This window comes from Zosterops lateralis, assembly GCF_965231275.1.
Source record: "Zosterops lateralis genome assembly, chromosome: 10".
Taxonomy (NCBI): Eukaryota; Metazoa; Chordata; class Aves; order Passeriformes; family Zosteropidae; genus Zosterops; species Zosterops lateralis.
Genome location: NC_139770.1, coordinates 20,185,102 through 20,207,687, shown reverse-complemented (window position 1 = coordinate 20,207,687; position 22,586 = coordinate 20,185,102). Strand labels below are relative to the sequence as shown.

General features: G+C 44.5%; 1 protein-coding gene across 3 annotated transcripts in view; it reads right to left on the bottom strand.

Moving 5' to 3' along the window:
* VPS8 (VPS8 subunit of CORVET complex) overlaps window positions 1-22,586 on the bottom strand; it is a gene marked incomplete at its 5' end in the record, with an annotated part of 75,486 nt that overhangs the window by 32,034 nt on the left and 20,866 nt on the right. For all 3 annotated transcript variants that reach the window (XM_083868713.1, XM_083868715.1, XM_083868714.1), the window contains 17 exons: window positions 142-283; window positions 4,212-4,258; window positions 4,690-4,779; window positions 7,677-7,775; window positions 8,771-8,855; window positions 10,125-10,207; window positions 10,575-10,631; window positions 11,639-11,758; window positions 14,233-14,304; window positions 14,834-14,953; window positions 16,831-16,903; window positions 17,625-17,667; window positions 17,943-17,994; window positions 19,099-19,188; window positions 19,926-20,148; window positions 21,891-21,937; window positions 22,333-22,422. In XM_083868713.1, coding sequence (XP_083724839.1) covers window positions 142-283; window positions 4,212-4,258; window positions 4,690-4,779; window positions 7,677-7,775; window positions 8,771-8,855; window positions 10,125-10,207; window positions 10,575-10,631; window positions 11,639-11,758; window positions 14,233-14,304; window positions 14,834-14,953; window positions 16,831-16,903; window positions 17,625-17,667; window positions 17,943-17,994; window positions 19,099-19,188; window positions 19,926-20,148; window positions 21,891-21,937; window positions 22,333-22,422 — 1,533 coding nt within the window. The remainder of the gene's footprint in view (window positions 1-141; window positions 284-4,211; window positions 4,259-4,689; window positions 4,780-7,676; window positions 7,776-8,770; window positions 8,856-10,124; window positions 10,208-10,574; window positions 10,632-11,638; window positions 11,759-14,232; window positions 14,305-14,833; window positions 14,954-16,830; window positions 16,904-17,624; window positions 17,668-17,942; window positions 17,995-19,098; window positions 19,189-19,925; window positions 20,149-21,890; window positions 21,938-22,332; window positions 22,423-22,586) is intronic.

The following is a 22,586-nucleotide window of genomic DNA, read 5'->3' as shown; positions in this document are numbered from 1 at the left end:
ACAGAGAGTGCTAGAAACAGATGGAAGAGCATCCAAGAACTAATCCAAGCCTAAAGTAAAGTACCTTTACAGCAGTTTAAAGGAGTAGGAACTGATGTGAATGCATCCCATGGCCCCTGTTGTCATACATCTCTTTCCTACCTCAATGGTTTCCTCCAGTCTGCAGTATTCCAGAACTTTGAGTGTCTCCAAAACCTGGTCAGGGCTGTACTGACAGAGCAGCTCGATGAACTGCTCAGTGATACTGGGTGGGAGGTGTAGCAGGTCTTGGTTAATGCCTTCTCTGGAATAAAACAGGCACAAGAGACCAAAATCAAATTCTAGCCCAGAAATTTGGCTGGGAAGAATAATTTCTTATTCAATTGTGCATTGTCTTTTATCCTTAATACAGAAGTTAAAAAATCTGGTTGTAAGAGGAAAATTATGCTGTTTGTACTAGTTCCTGGTGCTGGAGGTCCCCCAGCAGTCATTTCATTTGTTACACAACACATCCTCCTGATGCCTCAATACAAATTAAGCTTTCAAAGACCCCTGTGAAGAAAGAGACCAGCACAGATCAATCTCCAGCAACTCCATGGCAAAGAGGCACAAAGAATTAGCCTCATTTCCTCAATGAAACCTTATGGTCTGAGTGCTCTGTTCAGATCCTGATTGTCTGTGTCCTACAGACCTGCTCTGCATGTGTTTGAGGAAACGTTTTGTTGCTTTTTGCTTATTGTTCCTGAAATTCTTCTTTGACTTCCTCTACCACATTTTAATGTTTCATCCCTTTGATCTACCTCACTGAGAAAGGAACTCATACTTCATTTAGAGAAATATCCCCATTTTCCAATCCTTAGGATCATTATTAAGCAAACTTCTCATGTGCAGAAACAGAAGAGAGAGAACAGGATTGTGAGCAGTGCCCATGTCCCTTTGTCTTGACAGCTTCCTACTGATCTTATTTTTAAAAAGAGCAACATGAAGGAGGAGACTTCAAAGCGAGGAGGGAAAGGATGATGCTTTCCTGGAGTCAGACACAGCACCTGCAACCCTTAAGTGAACAGCAGCTCTCTGCCACTGCATGTTATGCTTCCCATGGCAGTTCTAGGACTGGTGCCTCACACAGAGAAACAGTGGAAGTTTATCCTGGCTATGAAACAGGGGTTTCTGTTGAAGCTCCTGCTAGGAAAGGAAAGGGATCAGGGTGTATATATTGAGCTTTATTACCTTTCTGAACACAAATTCCTCAGCAGGAGAAGATCTGTTAGTGTACAAACCCTACAGCCATGGGATGGAAAAGGTCTGATATCCAATATCCTCTATTTCCTAGGAGTTACAAAAGTCATATTTACCATCCAAGAAAGGCCAGGAGAATGCTGTGGCTTGAGCAAGCCAAGGGAGCAGCCTACTGTGATTACAATGATTATAAATGTGATATTCCCAGAAACAAAAGCCTCACCCACATAATGATCACAGTGTGCAAAGTATGAGCACAACTCTACAGAAACTGTGCCCAAACTAGTGTGTAGTGACAGCAAAGAATGGACCTTGAAGGACCATACAAGAACTCTGAATTCTGCATTCACCATCCAACTGCTCCCACAACAAACACCCTGTAAACTCCCCAGTACCTGCAAGGGAGTGAGTGCTCTCCTCTTTCTGAGAGTAGAGTAGACTAAAATAAAACACTCTCTATCTGAAATGAGCTCTTGTCTGCTAAGATAGGAAAAATGGCAAGTCATGCACCTATATAGCATGGGAGTAAACTTCAAGTCTGGAAATAACTCTGGCACCAAGTATTCATGATTTCATGAGCAAACTCACCCTTCTTGCAGCCATTTATTTAATCAAGAAATGCAGAGAAGAGACAATGGAAAGAAAGATGGATTTTAATAATTGCTAGAACTAATCAACAGTCTTGAGATTTGCAGGTCCTTCTCAGCTACATGAGATTGTGTTCACTCCAATATAACCATATTCAATGTCTGTCCCTGCCACAGTCTTTCCAGAAAAGCAAGAGAAGCACTGGTTTCTCATAAAATCTGGCACAAGGGAGCCCTGCAAGTATCACAGGCAGCTGGGCAGAGAGGAGAGCCCTTGGGACAAACTCTCATGGTTTAGGAGTCTATTACTACATTTACAAACCCAGAACAGTGTGTTGCCAAATAAGTTAATATTGTTGGTAGAATACACAAACACAAATGCCAACAGACAATATTTTGCTGTGTTGGGGTTTTTAGAGGAAAAAACTCAAGAGTTTAAAATGGAAATGCAGCAAAGACTGTGATTAATGAGCTGAGCAATCCCTACTACATTCTCTGTTTCCTGGGGCTGCTTTATGCTACAAACATTCAGACATTTGCTTTTAATTTCCCCAGGCAATTCCTGTTAACCCTGTTTCCTCCCTTCCCCCTTCCACCTCCTTAAAAATAAATCTCTAGCTAAATTAAATGGGCCAAATTAATCCCTAATGCAATTCCACCAACTCGGATAGTTAGACCAGCATGATGAGTCTTGTCCCCATATGATCAAGCAATCATTTGTATTTGAGACCTTAAAAAGCTCATTTGCTGCTCTAAGAATCTTTATTTTGACAAGAATTTTGCTTCACAAAAGCATATAAACATTTAGATTGAGGAAAAGAGACAGATGTTGCAGGAAAGCCTAATCACTATTTTATGTACAAATATACTACAAAGTGTGAGTGCCTCTGCAGTTAGGTCTGCAGAGCAAGATTTCCCCTCCTTTCCTGTCTCTCCCAGGATACAGTTCAGCTCTTTTCAATAGGTCTTAGAAGAAAACAACTTCAAAGCACTGAGAATAGATTCAGGATCTGAGTGTTATTAAGAAAAAGCCATGTGGCCTAGTGCACCACATGGAACATCATCCTTGAGGGAAAAGCAGAGACCAGTGGGAAGATCAGATGCAGAATGTTGCCTCCCATTGCTGGTTTGAACACATCAGGTGTTGCCCGTGATCAGAAGGTAACTACAGGAGAAATGGGTCTATTTAGCTCTAATTATGGTAGAGTGAAATTAGGTATGTTTATTACTCAGAGATTATGGGAGGCACTCTGTGCATAAGATTAGAATCCAGGTTAATTGCTACCTTCACTGGGTGCAAGCGATACCACAGCATAAACAAAGTCCTACTTAACATCCAGCTGGGTTTCATTTCTGCTTAACTTTTTTTTTTTTTCAATTAATTGTTGATTAACTAAATCACCTGATTTCTTTCCTATAAAACACAACCAAGGTATTTTTGGATTTTGTTTTGACCCCAGAGAAAACAGGAGGTATGGAAATGAACACCTTCCACACAAACATGTCTGTAAAACTCAGGAAATAACAAAATGTATGTTTGGGGTTTTGGCTTTGGTTTGGGTTAGTTGTTTTTTTCCTTAATTTACATGCTAACAAAATCCAAGAGGTGATTGATTCATTCCAGGTTCTGGCTTCCAAAGCATGCTTTTTATTCCACTTCAACAAAAACTGAAACATTGACACTTGGATTTAGATAATATTGCCTTTCCCTACTCCTCATCTGCATTAAGTACAAATAATTTGTGACTAATTGACAAACCAAGATCTCTCCCTCAGTTGCATTAACAATTGCTTGAAAGCAACTCGAGCTGTGCATATACAAATGTCTTGTAGCATTTGATATTGATTTAACAGAAAGAGAACACAGTGCTGTAGCACTGAAAGAACAGGAGCAGATGGAGAAAGCAAGTAGTTAAAAAGAGGAGATTGCAGTGAAATATGGCAGCAGTTCTAAAACAAGACAGAAATTAAAAATGTCAGTTGACCAAAAATGCTCTTCTGTTTTTGGAGCACCTCAGTCAAGTAACCAAAGCAGTGGGTTGAGAAGAGAAAAGAAATTTTCCCTTCTCTCAAGGGCAATCTGCTGTTGCTGAGAAGAGAAATGGGTGCTCCAGCCCTAGGGTAACCATTCCACAGCCCTCAGGAGCAGCTGTAGCAGCAGTGCTCAAGCTGCCCCCACCTGCCAGAGGCAGCCCATTCCATGCACTGGAGCCCACAGCACTTCCCAGGCTCCCCACAATGCTTCTTTTGGGCTTTCCCTCTCAACCTGGGGCACCCTGAGGAGCAGGTCACCTTTCCTAAGCCTGATCTTGGCCATAGGCTGGCTCCTGATGCACTGTTTCAAAGAATTGATTTTAAGCCACATTTTCAAGCTGCAGTTTGTAAACAGTCCAATTTTCCACATACCTTGGATCAAGGAGACTCCTCAGGAACTGGAAGAGCAAGAACTGGTCCTGTACAACAGGAGGAGACAGAGTGTTGTTATTTTAAATAATGTGCTGTAAAATAGTGATCCTTGAACTATATCCACTGAAGAAAACACAGTTCCCAGTTGCTGCTACTGGAGGAGCTGCTTTAGGCACGCCTTGCACGAGTATTCAGAGGATGTTGCTGACAACAGCTCTGCTCTGGGACTCCAAGCCATACTGAACCCCAACTAAAAGCTGCAACCAGCAGCTCTGAGCTGATACATTTTTATGGCCAGAACTCTACAAACAGGCCGAATAATTGAGATGTAACAATTCCTATCAGTGAGTAGATACAGCCTATCTTCCTTCTGTTTCTGACACAGCAATAACTCATCATGACTCTTAGCAATCATTTCATACAGGAATGGCATCCCTACTGTACAGAAGCCCCAAACTAATGGAGTTTGACACTTCACCTGCAGGTTTGAGGTGATGCTCTCGATCTGCTCGCTGAAGTGAATGGCTGCCAGCTCAGCTGCTTTACCTGGGCTCAGCACCAGCAGCTCCTTTGGGGGGGGAAGCACAAGCAAATTAACTCCTTTGGATTTCTCAGGCAATATAATTATGCAGCATCACCAAGCCAATCCATACTGCAACTGCACCTTTGCCTAGATCCAAGTGTAAGATAACAAACACCATTGCACAGAGAGAGATGTAGAAAAAACCGGAAGGGTAGTTGGCAAAAAGGGATTTTTGAAAGCTGATGTTTTTGCTCCACACAAGGCTTTGAAGAATACAAAACTCTTCACACCAAGAACTCACCTCATTCCTAAGGAGAGGAAGTTATTCATCAAGTTTTTTGACAACTGTCTTTACCCCCTGCCAACAAGACATTCCCAGTGCCAACTGCAAGCCAGCAGGAAAGAGGAAACAACCAACCCATGGGAATTTCTCAGTCCAATGGAAAGTGTTTAACTGGCTTGAACTGAACCAAACCAGAGGTTTAAAAGCAAGTTTCCTGTTATTGTTCACCATAACTGACACCTGTCCAGACATAAAAAAGCAATTTCTTTATTGTAATACAAGGAAACAAAAATCGTTTAGATGCCTGTGGGTTTGCTTTCTGTCAAGCTTGAGCTAAAAGGCTTCACAACCTGCAGTGTGAGTTTTTTGCTTCTAACCCTTTCAAATGCATCCACACTTCCAAATAAATGAGAAGCAACTGCTGCAAAATAATACTGTGCACCTGGTAACCCTTCCCAAGAGCACCTGCTGAACCTAAAAACGAGAAGACATTTCTTTACTGAACAAAACCAACTGTTACAGCAGTAAAGAAAGAAAATTTTCAGAAATGTACATCTGGAAAAAACCCCAAACTAAAGAAGTTCCTTAGCAGTAGTTTGGCCTCCAGACAGACAGAGCAGCCAGTGAATACAGCCAATGCCAGCAACAGACTGGGAGGAAGCAAAGCAAGGAAGAGCCTGACCATTCCACGAGCTCTTTAGGAAGAGCTGTCACAGATAATGCCTCTGGTGAGGTTTCCAAAGGAAAACCTGCCTCTCCATAAGAAGCTCTGCAGTGTTTGACCCCACAGCTTTACTGCACAAGCTCAGCCCACAAACCCAGGCAATCCAAATCACCCAGGAGATCTCAAACACAGCAGTGCAGAGGGACACAGAAAGGATGCAGTGGCACTGCCTTAATTTATTTCTCTCTCTGGACAAACCCTCCCTGGGAGTCTCCAGGACTGCCAGGCTGGAGGGAGCTGGCCCAATCTCCCTGTCTGGAATCAGTGCAACCTTCAGAGCCCATCCCCAGCAAAACGTTTGGTGCTTGAGTTTCCATCCTCTCCAGGTATCAACAACCTGCAGACATGGTACTGCTCAGACAGCCCTTGAGGGGACAGTACTGACACAAGGTACGAGGGTAGAAAAGGACCAGTACTGTGACTGAACAGAGTTTATTTTTTAAAGATAAACCTCAAGGAACAATGGCTGTGGGATGATGGGGAAAATGAAAAGTGGCACTGACCACAGACCCCACTTTCTGCCGTACAATCAGCAGGAAATCCTCTCCAGACACTGCTAATTTTGCCTGAAGAGGCTGGTTTGCTGCATTTATACTTCAGCAAATGGCAGTTGTCCTAAAAACTGAAATCACAGCTTCACTCCAGTAAAGTAAACTATTATTTACTGTTCCAAGCCTTCTGAATGTCTGAGAGTAGGACTAACACAACGGGAAAGGACAAAAGCCCACAGCAGCCACCAGGCTGTAAACCACACGGTTTACCAATCCTGGGAAACAGAAGATGCAAACATGAATCAGGGAGCTGATCTTGGTGACAGCACCTGAGAAAGGTGATCCACAGAGCCCCTCACCTGCCCAGCAGCTCTCTGGGGGACCAGGGATGCACAAGAAGGAAGCAGACACAAGAAGCAGACGCAGCAGATAGCAGCTTGCCCAACCTGGAACTCCAGGTGCTCTGATGAAGTTGCAAAGAGCCAGGCCTGCCCAGTCCCAGCACAACCATCCCCACCAGTCCCACAGCTCTGCCAGTAACTCTGGAGAGGGGCTGTGAGCTCAGTGAGCCACATGTCAGGCAGCTGCATTCACAGGGTTTCCTTGTGCATTGCCTTTTGAATCACTCTCTCCCTCTTGGTCCATTTTCTCATTAGTCATGCACTACTTGCAGATGCTGGTGGAAACTAAAAGTACTCTGGATGTGCCCATTAGCTTTTTGTCTGCCTCACAGGATATAGATTCATTGGTCATTTTCTGCTAAGGAGTGTGGTCTGCAAGGCTTATTTTACAGACAGAATTATTTTCCTGGCTTATCTCCAGATCACCCTGGTGGGGACTGAGAGCACCTTACAGGAACTAGAAATACTAGAGATTCCCCAATCTACTGACTGGGCAATCATTTCAGACATCTTCAGTCCCTGAAGCTGACAGAGACTGAAGACATGGGAAAAATTATTAGCTGGAGAAGTCTATCAGCAGCCTGTGCCTTACAGAGAACTCATGACTCCATTGTCCCCCAGGTTAGCAGTGCCAGGCCACCAAGGCTGAATGCACTTAGCAGTGTGAGGGATCAGGATTAGGAGTTAGATCCCACAGCCTGTGAGGTCAGTGATGTCCATATCCTGCCTTGCTGCTGCTGCATGCTCAGGAGATGGAACACCTGCCTGGATCCCTGTCCTGCTCTACAGCACTCACTCCCCATCACCCCGAGAAGGCTCCATTATCCAAAGAGCAGCACTTGAAACCAGGAAGCCAAGGAAGCCAGCCTGAATCTGAGAGAGGCACTTCCATTAATGTGGGAGAGCTCTGAGCTTTATGTCAGAGCTGTCTCAACAGCTGTGACTCAGCACTGGACACTTGTGCTTATGGAAAAGCACCCAGCAGATCCAAGAGCCATTAGCAGGAGCTGAGGGACCGTGGGTGCAGGATGTACTGTACCTACCTCTATATGGTCCAAAGCTTTCTGCCACACCAGCTGCTTCTCCTCAGCGCTGTAGCCAGGCATGGACAGGATGTTGTGGATGTAGTTGAATACCTCTTCCTGTAAGACACAAACCCATAAATGCTGCAGTGTGTTCCGCAGCACCACTGACAGTACCGGCTTTTGGAAACAAAAGTGTTTCCAACAGCCTTGGGATGACCTCAGGGCTAGTCCTCTCCAAGCAGGTCAGGATGAGTTATCTGCAGGGAGGCTGTATGTCCCTAAAGAGTTCCTGAAGAACTGCAAGGAAAAGAGAGCCAAGAGGAATCTGATGCTAATGTGTTAAGCACTGAGGTCAAAGAGAATTGTTCTTCTCCTACTAGAAATGTGTCCCTCTCGCCTACAGGGAGAAAGGACAGGACATCACTTGAGCTAGGAGCACAGGCAGAGAGAACATTCTGCCAGAGGGCTCCTCAGTTTCCCCAGCACATTCCTGAACTCCTCCCTGACATTGGCCTCTCCCCCAGGCTCTCCTGCACTGTCCCCAGCTCAGGTGCTCTCCTGTGTCATGGCTTTTAACAATCTCACTATCACAATCTCCTCTTCTGACTCCTTCACCCACACAACGTTCAGCATTGTGGGTTTATATGGATCTGGCAAGGACACATTTGCCAAACTCTCATCCCAACTTCTGTTGGTGGTAGGGAAGGGAATACCTCAAAAACTGTGGCAGGTATGCATGCCAAAGGTAACAGCAGAGAGATAATAAGGGCAGAGAGCCTGTCCCCAGGGGAAGAAATGTGGAGATCAATGGCAGAAACAAAAAAGTACTGCAGTTAGCCACATCTGCAGTAAACCCCACCTTGCACTCAGATTTGATGTATTAGTACTACATTTAAAAAGAAAGGAAAACTCTGAAACTTAAAAAAAAAATAATCAGCTCCTCTCCACTAGACAAACACAAACAGCTTTGACTACAACTAAGAAACTTCAACTGTTAAGGGCATTTTTAAGGTAATTATACTAGAGGAGGAAGGCAGCTGTGCCCAGTCACTGTGGCAGGACAGGCTGCATGGCTATGAAGCAGAAGGGCCAGGAGCACCAGAGTCACTCACCTTCCTCAGGGGATCCCGCAGGTAACAGCTGATGATTTTGTCATAGCGAAGCTGCCGCTCATACATGAACTCACAGATCTGATAGCTGAAAGGAAGGGAAACTTCCCATGTCAGGAAAACCACTCAGCTGAGCCAGCGCAACAGATAGGCAGCATTTGGAAGTGTCTTCCTTTTGGGTTTTCAGCACACAGGCTGGGTGGCTCCAGTGTGCTGGAGTGCCATTTGTACCAACCTCAGACCAACCTGCCCATCAGCCTCCCTCTTCTGGGAAATTATCACACAGAACAGACAAAAGTGGAGTTACTAAGGGGAGAGCCAAGGGACAGAGGACAATTCTTAATGAAACCAGGTCTCACAGGTTCTGTTGTCAGAGATGATCTTCCTGTTTCCACAACACTCTGCTCTAACCTAGGTCAATCCACTACACTAATTTGAAGAAATTCACTGAACATGACTCAACAATGTACTATGACACAGCTTCCTACCTTCCCATTTTAATAAACATCTTCAATATTTTGAGACTTTACATAAAATAAGATGTAACTGAGTCAAACCAAATGAAGAGTCTGATAATTAATACCACATTGTAGTTCTTTCAGCTCTGATGAAAGTGGCTGAGCTGGGGGGCCTGGCTGTCAAATTCTCTGAAGCAATAAGAAAAAATGTGTTTATGGAATCTGAAAAAATTTATCAAGTTACTCCTTTTAGGACACACAGGAGAAGAAGCATGGCACACCCCCCACTGCTCTCCCTCTGGTCCTTTGTAGCATGGTGGATTCATTCATATAACACCCAAACTCACAGCCTGGATGAAGATGCCCTCCCTGGCTGGCTCTGCTCTGGCATGACTCTTTCTGGAATCATAAAGCATCTAAAGGAGATGCTGGAAATTCTCAGCCTTTCCAGACACTGTTTTTGTCTCTCCTACTCAATGCTAAAATGAGTACCATGGGGGTGGCTCCAGACCCCTTCATGCTTTTAAATCCACCTGTGGGTCTCACCCCAACCAGGCATCTCCATCTGCCAGGGGTAGAGCATTCCAATATACAACTGCACCTCTGAACACAGCTTGGGTTCTAGGATAGAGATGTCAAAACTCATCAAGTCCCACAGGGTTTCTCCTGAAGGGTTTCCAAAGCTCTACCCCTTCTTTTCTTAACAATGCTTTCTCTGAGAATACCCAGGAAAGAAAACCTGGGACTAAATGTGAACATCTTAAATGAAGCATCGTGGGAATGCAGAGGGAAAATAACCCCGAACACAGTTGCAAAGTAGAAACAAGAAAAGTGGAGCCAAAAAAGAGCTGTGGAAGACATTTAAAGGTAGTTTTTACATATTGGGTCCAGTAACTCACAACTCAGCCTTCTCTGCCATTTGGATAAGGCGGCTCTCCTCAAACTGCACGATCCCTCCTGCCTGGAGCAGCTCTAAAAGGACCTGCAAAGATTGAACACTAGTTATTTACAGGACAGCAACAGCAGCTGAACAGCCAGTGCCACTACAAGTACACTGCTCCTGCTCCATTAAACATGGTAAGAACACAGGGCTGACTGATTTTTTAATTGATTGTGCTTTAACTATGAAGGTCATGAGCTTATGAGAACTTTCCTGCCTCTGTTTTTGCTCCTGCAGGCAATGCTGGGGTGGGACACTTTTGTCCTGCTGTGCTCAGCACTGCCCAACATTCCCATGCCCATGTCTTTGGCATGTGACCCAAAGCCCATACTCGCTTCCAAGATCAAATTCTGCTCCACAGCCTGGCCCTGCCTGGTGCTCCAAGGAGAATTCCCTGCAAGGCTCTTACCTGCTGCCTCTCAGAATGCCTGGAGTCATCATCTGGGCTGCACAGGAATTCCAGCACCTGTGCCAGGGGAAGAGGTTGGTGTGAGCCAGGCCTGGCTGGCACAGCTGGGAGCACAAAGTGACCAGCACACCCTGAGCACCAGCAGTGGCAATAGCAAATCCTCACACAACAGGGCCATCTGAATGCACCTGGTCCTGGAACCAAACTGGGAATACTGGAATAGCAGAGAACTGCCGAGAGACTCCTGAGAGGGAAACACAGGACTCTGCACCAGGATCTAGAACCAAACTTTCGGGAACCCAGGGAATATAGGAAGAGCTCAGAGAACCCCATGTTTCTGCTTCTGACTTCACACCAAACAGCTGGCATCACTACACTGACCCTCTCTCCTGAACTGTGCCATCTCATCAGGAAAGCCGGAAATTATGCAATTCATAAAATTTAATATATGTGGAATGAAAATGTTTAATCCAAATCTGCTTAGCCTCCACAGAGTTCTTCAGTCTTAAATTAGGACCAAGGACATATTTAACGTCCTAATTCATTTTTATTAGTGCTCGTACATCCCCTTATCACAGCACAACTGCTGTAGTCAGTGATGCCTCCTCCTCAGTCCCAGGAATTTGTATCCCAGGCTTAAGCTGGGATATAAAGTTAACTCATTTACATTGGTGCAAATGCCTTTTTCAAACAGCAGAGAAGGTAGGGCCACCTGAACTAAAAAATACCAACTACATTTATGTGCTCTATAAGCTCACTAATGTAATTTTAGTTTACACCCCTTATCCCAGACTGGCTTGGGTTGGAAGAGACCTTAAGGCTCATCTATTTCTACCCCTCTGCCATGGGCAGGGACACCTTCCACTAGACCAGATTGCTCAGAACTTCATCCAGCCTGGCCTTGAACACTCCCACTCTGCTCCTGGGAAACCACAGCAACGGCCCAGCAAGATTACTGGTTATAATGCACCAGTACCTCCAGACCTGCTTCAGTCTACAGCACTGGCCATGCTTTCTGCAGTGGTGCATCCTGCTTGGAATGTCACACACCCAGGAATACTTGCCTGGTCAAACAGTGTCCTGTTGACAAACAAGGTGTTGTTGGGCTTGGCGAGCTGCCGGGCAAGGAAGGTGAAGAGACAGCCAACCTGTGATGGGGTGAAGTCAGAATTCTCCACCATGACCTGAGAAATGTTGGAGAGAAAGGGAAAAATAAACCCACAAGGGATTGGTTCTGCAGCTGCCTTTGGGAAAGTAACTGTGGCAACAAGAAATCCCTGTGAACCATCATGTCTCCCCTCCTACTACCCCAGACACCTCCTGGGGTTAGTCCACCCTGAAGGTCACACACAAGTCCCCTTCCCCAGCATTCAGCTGTGTCACCTGAAGACACAGGCAGTGGATGTGTCCTTGCTAAAGCACTTCTGCCCCAAAGCTGAAGAGACTCCATCTCTCTGCCATAAACTCAAGGGAAGAATTCTTGCATGTCCCTGTTGTTCAGGTGTAAAGAGGCTCCAAACCCACATTTATCTCTGCCTCTGTGTGTGCTGATCATGGGACATGGAACAGCTTCTGAGCAATGTTGCCACATTATTAAAGTATAATTACTATAGGAGAAAACAACCTCAAACACCTCATTTCAAGCCCCAGGCACTTAACACTTCAACTGTGACATGCAAAGAACTACTGTAATAGCTAAGAAATGACTGCAGATTTGGGGAAAAGCTTTTCCCATACTATATTAGCGTTAGTCTAACAATATTTAGAGAAACTTGTGGCTGTGCTGACTTGAAATTACAGAAAAAATGAATATCTAAGAGTCACTACAAAAGGGACTGGAAACCCAAGAAGTGCTTTTCACCTGTCTGATGTATAAAACATGAGCCTGTGATGTGTCCTGACTTGATGTCTCCTGCTTCAAAAAAATCCTAAACCCTAAGTGAAAGTGAAATGCCCCTGTTTGGAGAGTCCCCTCTAAGAGCAGTGTGTTTAAGTTGGGAGGAAATCCATCACCTGGACAACTCTGTCAGCTAAGATCTAAGAACTGCTGGAGCAAAGCCTTGCCATGGAGCAGCTCACAGTTTATAACCTCATTCAGTCAGAGTTTGCGGGAGTCAATTGATTTCTTCAAGTGACCCAGAGTTCCAGACCCCCAAGAGATGCTAATGGTTTTGTGACACAAGTGAGGCAGGCAGGCCGGACACATTAGAGAATCAAGCAGAGCTCTGCTTGAGACACCAGCTAATGTAATTATTCTTTTTCAGTTTTCATTTTCTGTCTCAAAAGGCTATTTCTTACAGGAGCCTAGTCAGAACAGCACTACCTAACACCATTAAAAATATATATTTACTGAAATATCTGGAGTGTTTTATTAATTTTAGCTTTTTTCACAAACTGTGTCCTTGTATGTCTATGTGAAGGTGAACATACTGCACCCCTGGAGTACAGCAACTTCCCAGAGTCTGCAGCCCAGCCCCATAGATGGCACATTTGGCAAAGTTTTGATCAGCATTAGCAGAACGTCCATGTTCACCAAACTATTTCAGAAGCACAGCTATTTCCTAGATGTTTTCTTTACTGCTAATGACAAATTTAAACTGAAAGTTCCAAGAGTTTTAAACTTTTATCCAAAAGGACAGCAGATTCCAGACCAAGGGAGTGACAGTTCTTGTAACACCACATTGTTTGCTTGAAGATGCAATGCTGCAGTCCTTCTCAAGCTGCCCTCCTGCTGTTGGTGCCACAACAGGAACACACTCCCAGCAGCTCTGGAACATGGCTGCAGTGTGCCACCTCCTGCTAACAGCAGCTCAGGACACAAACCAGAGGGGCTGAGCCAGCACAGGGCAAAAATACCCCTCAGAGCCACATCCTGCTTGGGTAGGCTCACAAAACCCCTCACAGTGGCATTGTCTCAGCCCACTGCAGCAGCACTGCCACCCAAGTCATCCACCGTGCCCTTGTCTCATCTATCAGTGATGACAGGGACAGGGAAATGCTACTTATGCTATGTTTATACATAAACAGCTTCCAAGTGGAGTCACTCATGATTAATGGTGACAGCTTAGAGGGAAAAGCAAACGGCGCTTGGCAGTGAGAGCTTTTAATGGGAACATCCATTGTTGGGAACAGGGGCTGGGGATGACAAGTGATTTCCAGAGCACCGGGCTGATAACTGACATTCCTCTTCTCTCCTAAACTAAAGATAGGCCTGTCATCCTGGAAATGCTGCATGCCAAACACAGCATTTGCAGGCACAGGGAGAAGGGATTCAGGAGAGAAACAGTGGCACCCTGCCAAGCATAGGATATCTGGGACCTTTTCACCTGCTCAGAAGGAATCAGGGAGTAGATTCAGTGAGAAGCAGATAAAAAAAGCTTAACAGTGCAGTGACAAGAAACTTGACAAAGTACCACCCAGGTGAAATTACAGGAAAGAAGACCTCTCTGTCAGCATATTTAAAGTGCATGAATCATCACTTCTGAATATCCAACTGAAAGCTTTGGCTGAGGTGAATCCATGCTCCTGCCCAGCACCTTCCCAGAGGTGTCAGCCAGAGCAGGACAGTACACACCTCCTCCAGATTTACAGGCTGTACCACAGAGCATTGCATACAATCAGTTGGATACAAACACAGTTCATTTTTAGGCACACTCACTTTCAGAAGAATGTCCACAATTCTCTGTTGATACTCCACAGCTTGCTTATCATTCTTAAAGTCTTCAAAAGTCTGCAAGAGGCAAAACACTGACACTTTGAGCAGAATCCCTCAGAACAGCAAACATAAAGCAGGCAATGCTGGTTTAAGTCCTTTCTCTGCATATCCCTAAATAGCAGGTTCCAAGATATAATCTGCTCTTTTCTAACTATCAAAATGTTTTTTACACATTCAGGTAAAAGGTCCAAATAGACACATTCTAGAAATCTGGAAAGTAAGAAAGACAGACTTCCATGCAGGAGATAGAGATAGGTACCAGAACACTCTTTACAAATACATTATTCTTGTTTTACCTCTGTTCTAAAGACAGCCTCTGTTGCCAGAACTTTCACTGCGTAATGTCATGTTCCTCACTCTGTATTTAAGGCCGCAAAGGGCTACTGTGATTCCCTCTGATATGTTATAGAACAAGCACCAGAACTGTTCTTGCCCCAAGCCAGAACTCCTGGATTAGCTAAAGCATGGATTTATTGACAGGAACCTCACTGATGACAGGAGAGCTGGCAGTACACTTTCCTCTCAGAAAGCCAGGGTGTCTTACCAGAGCGAGCACGTTGAGGAACTCCCGCGTGTCGAAGTGCAGCAGGGTCCGAACGTAGGGATACACCTCCTCATCCACAGAGCCCTCAGCCGAGTGCAGCCGGATCAGGAACTCAAACACCTGCAGGGACAAGGCCAGCAGACACAGCACATTTCCTATGGATTTCAGATCACTGGGAGCACAAGTGCATGGGAAAGCAGCACCATTAGCTGCTTTGCACTTAAGCTTTAAAGCCCCTTAGGAGTCCAGCAGTTCTTATTTGAGTGGTGTTTTCTGCTGCTTGTGAGCCCTCCTTACACTCACCAACCAATTTAGGATCAATCAAAATTTAAGATCAAACAAAAATAAAGGCTTATTTATACTTGCAGACAGAAGCGTATGAAATTAGAAAACTCCCTCCCCTTCCTGGCAGCTTTCCTGGGAAGCTGTGCAACTCCTTATCCAGGGCACAGCTCCTCTCCTTGTCAGCAATTCGCTTGGGAAGAGCCAGTCAATCTGCCCCCTCACTGTGAGGCACAAAGCTTTTGGCACTGCAAAGGCTGACTGAGGTGCTTTTCAACTCTGTCTCTACCACTGACTTTGCAGTTCATGAAATTTGAGGATGTCTTCCAAAATAAGCTCCCTTTACTGAGCCCCTGACAGAGGTGTCCAGACCATCCCAGGGAACCAAGAGGGCAGGGCCAGCTGCAGGTGTCTCAGCCAGGCTCACAGCAGAGCTGGCTGCCAGCAGGAAGGGAGCAGGAGGCTCCAGGCTGGAGCAGCACTTGGAAATATGTGTTGAGTACACACTGGGATCCCACGGACATCTGACAGGCCATGTGCTCTCCCAGCCACCCTCTCCAAGTGTCATGTTCCCTCATGTACTCCTGTTCTGAGTTAATTTTCTGTCAGCACAGTGGCAAGTGAACCCAGCAGGAATTAGCAGCTTGCCTTTCAGATCCACACCTTCCCTGCTGGCCTCCTCAATCCAAATCTGGCAGCCAGGAATGCTTAAGAAAACAAAACAAACCCACCAGACAAAAAGGTGTTACTTAAGCCCAGCTCTGAGGAACACCACCAGGAACCACAGAAAGGAGAGGCTGAAGGCTCTTCACAGGGCTGCGACTGCTGACTGGGCTCCTGCTTCCCCTCAGAGCCTGAGCAGGGGACAACCCAACAACCTTGGGAGAGGCCAAGTGCTTGGCCCAGCCAAGTGGAGTGGACTGGTTTGCACAGCCTCTGAGGAAAGGGGCTGCAGGAACCAAGAGCTACCACATACAGATCTACAAGCTCTGGACTAGGAAACAAAATCCAAACACAGAAAACCACAAACAAAAATCCATTCCACATTTAAAAAAACAGTTGTTCCATTGTACTGCAAAGTGCAGTAGAAAAAGCAAAAAAGAAAAAGCACGTCCTCTCACTGGAACGCTGAAATTGAAGTGAAATGCTAGAAACACACAAAAAAATATTTGTTGTGAAACCAGCCAGAAACTCAGGAAGAACTGTGAGCACAAAAAAGTGATGTTCAGGAACATCCTCTGTTCCAAGAAATTGTCAGATTAGTCCAAAGGAGTCAAAAGCCTTCAAGAAACCTACAACCAAGAGCTACCTACAGACAATTCTCCCCAATGTCAATCTCGTGTTACATGCATTTGAAAACAGAGAAGACCCTCCCATATTTGACATGTTAAATTTACAAAGAATAAACAGCTACGCATTTCTGGTAACTTGTGGTAAAGAATAAGGAAAAAAAACCCAATCACTGAGAACTCTGTGTTTCCACATCCCAATTTACAATTGAAAGAAAAATATTACCTTTAAATGTTCAGACTGCAACAACTGTTTGATTTCATCGGTTAAAAACTAATTCTGTAATTACAGTAGGATATGCTCATTATCACCAAGATAGTTATCAGACTGATAACAGTTTTCCCTTGGAAACCCATGAAGTAAGACATATGCAGCTTCTTCTAAAAACCTCAGATGGGGAAGTTGCCTTTCGAGAGGTTTCTCACCTGATTTTTCACCAAAGGTACCAGATCTTCAGGAATATCACCCAATGGATATGCACGGCCTGCCAAGCAGCAGCTACACAAAAGGAGGGGAAAGGCATTTTAATACACCTGACACTAAAGAGATTGAGAATTGTTACTTAATTTTCAGGATACTCCTAACACAGACAAACCAATTTATTTTGTAAATCACAAAAGCAAGAAGCATACCAGGCAGCACTGCTGTTAATACACACTGAGCCAACACACTGCATGAATTTGCAGCCATTCCACAGCAGGAAAGTAATGGGAAAACTCAGTATCTCTCACAAAATTTTCAATTTCAGGAAGCTGGAGTAATGCAGAAGCTAACTTCACAATCTTGCACAGACTCCAGAAAGAGGAATTCACTAATGAATCCCTCCTGTGCAAGCTCCTGCAAATGACAAGGAACCCAGCAAGGAGCAGCTGAGCACGCTATCCCAAAAGGCAGGGCAGAACATGGCCTGCTACAAAACATGAGGCTACAGAGCCCTTGGTCGAGGAGCTCTGTCTCACACGACAAAACCAGATCATGAAATTAAAAATGCACATCAGCAGTAACTTGGGCTCTAAGCCTCCAACTTGATCCCTCCTATTCACGCACACCATGTGCATCAGGAAGGGATTGTATGTTTAAGTGAGCTGTAGCAAGTACCCACTGATATTTTATACAATCTCTCAGAATCTGAAGCTCCCAATAAGGTTCTGCAACTACAGCAAGTTTAAAATCTGGTGCCACCACTAGACCACACCTCACACTTTCTGAAGGACCTTACCTTATATACACAAGCAGCTTGTTGCCCATCACCACCTGCTCATCTACAAAACAAAAATTGTTTGTCACCCTTTCTTCACAAGACAAGAGACACAGTTCTTGTCCCACACACACAGTGTATCATACAAAGTTGAGCAGGTTTACACACTAAAGTAGTGTACTAGTGTAATAGTACTAGAAGACTAGTACTCTTCTGTTCTGCAAGACCCTTATCTTGGGTATGTATTCCCTTTTTGCATAATTTCATTGGAAGTGACTAGGGATATTCAAAATATCAAATATCAAAACTGGAAACTTTAAAAAGGAAAGCATTCTGTACCTGTGAGAGACTTTCCAGCATTCAGTGGAGGAGCAATGACTTTGAACAGCTTCTGTAACAAGAAAAAAGGCAAATCTCAAGCAGCTGGAGAAAGCTCAAAGCAAAGAATCTGTGTGGTTTTAAAGCAGAGATCAGTGGGGTGTTTTCCACAGAAACTATTTATCACCGTGTCTTCTAATTAAAAGGCACAGAGGACTCCACAACATGCCAAAAGATGCTTTTTACAGCTGATTTTACAAAAAAAATAGCTTTCATTTCATCAGCTCTAACCCTAAGCACAGACCACACTAAAGCAAAGCAATGTTCAGCAATTCCAGGGGTCAGTCACAGCATAACCCACCAGCCCCACATCTTGTTCCAGTATATTCTGTCAGTAAACAAACCTTCCACCCACTCAGCAGGGTCACCAGAGCCTAGTTTGGGCATGTAGAATAAGGACTTTTAGAAAGAGAGGTTATTTGTACTCATACAGCTATTGTTCGGTTTTCAGAAGTCTTTTTTAAAATTAGACCACCTAAAGAGCCTCCCTCCTTAGAAAAATCAAGTGAGATTACAGCTGCTAAAACCTAGGCAGGTGAAGATTTTCCCATTCCAATGGTTCCAGCTCTCTATTTCAGCATTACTGAGAAAACACCAGCAGTGCTTCCACGGTGAAAGGCATTGGGGTTATAGAGCCATTGGCACATCTCCAGAATAACCAGCAGAATCAAAGGGGCCTTCAGAGTGAGTCCTGTGCTTCCTGCTGAGAGATCTCTTCCAAGTGCTCAGAACAAGGCCTGCCTTGAGCAAGGGCTGTTTCTGGCCTTTTGTATCAATTGTGTACATGCAGTCTCCTTAAATAATCATGTTATTATCTTCTGCTGCTTTTCCTTTTTATTTTATTATCATGACTATATTTCCTGCCCTAAATCTGCAGAGGACTTTTGCCGCAGCAGGGAATTTGGTGGTCTAAAGCACAGTAGTTACAAATTACTTCTCTCCTCCAGCCAGTCAAATAAACTACACATATCACACATGATTTCCCACTTGAAATGGAAATGAGCAAGAACCCAGAATACAGAGAATAAAATAAGGATTTAGGTTTGAAATGCTGTTTCTCAGGAAGAATGAGTGCTGAACACCCCAGTAGCCCCTCCTGCAGAAGCCCCTCTCCTACCTCCATGGGACTGATGAAGTCGTTCATCCCGCTGTTGTAGACGTAGATCATGGCATCGTACAGCCGGTTTTCCCAGCACAGGAGAACCACCTGCAAGGCAGCAAAGCACACAGCTGCTCCTAGCTCACATTCTTCTCAATCTCCAGGCCCTGTCCTTGCACTTCCATCACCCAAGAGTACAACTTAAAGCAGAATGAGAATTTCCACTTTCAGAACCAGTCTCTGTGAAAAGCCCAAACCCTCCAAAGGAGTGTCCAACTTATGGTTCACGCAGCAAGCATGGACTCTAACTGTCTAGATTCAAACATTCTTATGAGGCTAAAGAATAAATTTTAAAAAATTCAGTTCTTCAAAACCTTGCTTACAGTAGTTTGGTTGGGTTAGTGAATCATAACATCAAGTTTCCAAGCAGCTCCACCCTTGAAATAGAAAGCCATGCCACCAGAAAAAACAGGACTGCTGAGCAGGAACACCTCCTGCTCCACTACCTGTTGTGCAAAAGCAAGTACCCAAGGTGACAAGCACAACTCCAGCTTCCTGTGCTCCTACAGCCTTTGATGTCAGGTAAGGAACCCAAAATGGAAAAGAGTGATTGGGGATAATCTTGAAGGATTTTCCACCATGTTCAGCTGCTGACGCATTAACCTATGCCAGGACAAAAAATGAGGGAGCAAAACACAGCCACAGTGTACAATTCCCAACTCACTGAATTTGATCCCAGGGACACAAGGAAACCTCACATGCCATGCTATGTTTAGAAGCACAAGACATTGTAACTGCTGATTTATTCAGAGGAGCTCAATACAGTAGGCAGCACAACCACTCACCTGCTGTATGTCTAAACTGGTGATATCCATATGCACAATGCAGGCTTCCAAGTTTTCCAACCTGTTCTTGTCTTGGAAGTGAAGCAGCAAATCTTTCATCACTTGAGCTGTGATCCCCATCAGCTTATCACTCAAGATATATGGCTCCAAGCACTCCAGAAAGATGCCTTTGGCTACAGAGTTCTCACTCATCTTGTCATATATCTGGTTAAATAATAGATCCCTAGGAGAAAAGAGATTAGTTATCAAGTAATTTTATTAAAATCGCCTTGCTTATCTACTTTCCAAGGGCTCCAAATTAAACTCCATTTCCTCTGTATTTCCCAGGCTCAGGAACTGAATGCCCTGTTCAGCTCCTGTACTGAGGAGTTACACAGCAAAAATCAGCTATGTATGTTGCAGCAAAAAAAAGCACTGTTAGTGATGCCTTAAGTTTTATTTTTCACATTTTCCAGAGTCTGTACCGCATTGGTATATAACTCTGAACTTCATATAAAGTGTTAGCAAGTTCTCTTCACAGTTTAGTTAGACAAAAAACCTCTAACTTGTTTTGTCTAACTAAACCAGCCTGAGAGCCAAGGACACCATTGCAGCTTCAGACCCAAAAAGTATAAACAGCAAATTGAGAAGAGCAGTCTGGGAGGATGGGACTTCATAATCTGAAGCTGTAACTGGACAATTATCCTCAATGGACCAAAACTTATAAAAATGTGAGAACTCATAACTGGTTGTCCATCTTGGGTGTAGCCCCAGCCAGGCTCTTGTACTGCCCAAGGTGTATCCTTTGAAGGCCTTTTAATAAATACCAACTTTATTCCTTTAACTCTGTCTAGCCTCTGTTCTAGGCAGCCTCTTAAGGCATCAGTTTTTGGCCGCTCCATCAGGATGGCAAGGAAAACCCCCACACCAGAGGAACACCCAGCTCCTGCCCCCACTCTTGCTGGCACTCCTAGAGGGCTCCAGCTGTGGTCCAGAAGGTATCAGAGCCCAAGAACCCCTGGATCTAGCACAGAGGCACGTCAGTAACTGAATAAAGGTGGTATTTTTTTTTTTGTTTTAGCACCTGAGTTAGGTGTTAAGAGATCTCTTACAGTTTTGTTTAGTGTGGAAGGATCCCAGTGGGTCCAGACGGAGCTGTTTTTACGTTTGTCACTCTCTGTCTCATCTGCTAGCGGTAAGAGAGGAAGGCTCTCAGGAAGAGCAGACTTTTAACACCACAGTTGGGGAGGTCTGGCCTGGGGCCAGGACTGGCACAGTGGGTTGGCTCCCATGTGCCACTCCCAAGGCCTTGAGTTCCAAAATTCTATCTTACTTGTTCTTGCTCTCTCTCTCCCTTATTTTAGTTTTTGCAGATTTTCTTACACATAAATATTAAGACATGGGGTGTGTATTCTCCTCAGAATAATAATAATTTCTTTAGGTCTAATATTGAAAAATCGGCAGGACCCAACCAGCAAAGAGTCATTGCTTCTAAAATCCAAACTTAATAGATTCTCAGAAAATATGTGACCAACTTATGAATTAAATAATGTGGAGACGTGGCCTGAATTCAGTAGCTTAGGTACGAAATCAATATCAAACTTGATATCTTGCTTGTGAATAAGTATTCTAATTTTGAAGAATTAGAGTATGCTAGAATTTATATGCTTTTATCATGGTTATGTTTATCATTATGAAGGGAAGTGATGAGGATGACAGGAAAATCTATCAAGGCAGGTTCTTGGTTCAAAGCAACTTTTCTTCCTCAACACATCAGTCCAAATTTAAGAGATGGTTTTGTGTGAGTACTGAGTTCCTGACTTCAGTACTGGTTTTTAGGCACTCCTCTGAACCATGATGTGACATGTGCTATGGAACGATGGGATGCAATTCCTCTCCACCACGTGGTGTCACAGGAAACAGCACTAGGGGCTACCTGGGGTACTGGGGTGTGCCCTGGGGGACAGGGGGCAAGCCCAGACTTACATGCGCTGCAGCAGGAGACAGTAATCCACAATGACAGGCACCACATCCTGGGGAACAAACACAACAAAGTTGTAGGGACTGGCTGGCAAAAATCCTGCCAAGCAGCACATCCTGCAAAGCATGAAATGCAGCCTGGCCAACACAGAGCAGAAACAATGAGGTATCTGACTCAGCTAGTAGCTGGCACAGTTACAGGTTTTCCATATGCCGATGCATATGGAAAAAATCTCTGCTGACACTCCTGCAGAGCACAGAGAGCACACAGGTTTTGCTCTGCCACCCACTATATCCAAATCCTGATTTTGTGAGTGCACACAACAGGTGAGAGTTGAGCTGAACCACAGCAAGGTTTTTTCAAAAATAGACAAGTAATGTTTGCAGCAAAACAAAGTTAATTAAAAAAGCCAAAAGATTCCTACAAGAGCCCTCTGGAGTACCATACCTGAAAGTGCTGCTCCATGACCTGGATTTTCCCTTGGTCAGGACATTTCTTCAGAGCCCGATCAGTATAATGGAGAAGGATTTCAACCATCTGAATTACAATAAATAAGAAAAGTCATTCAAATCCTATACTGAGGCCTTGCTTGGTAGCACATTTCAGACTGGCTTGGGGGTTGGCAGCACTGTCAACTCTGCTGTCCCATTTTGGGTATGAAGTGCTGTGAGCAGGAAGGAGCAGAGGGAAGAGGCTGCCAA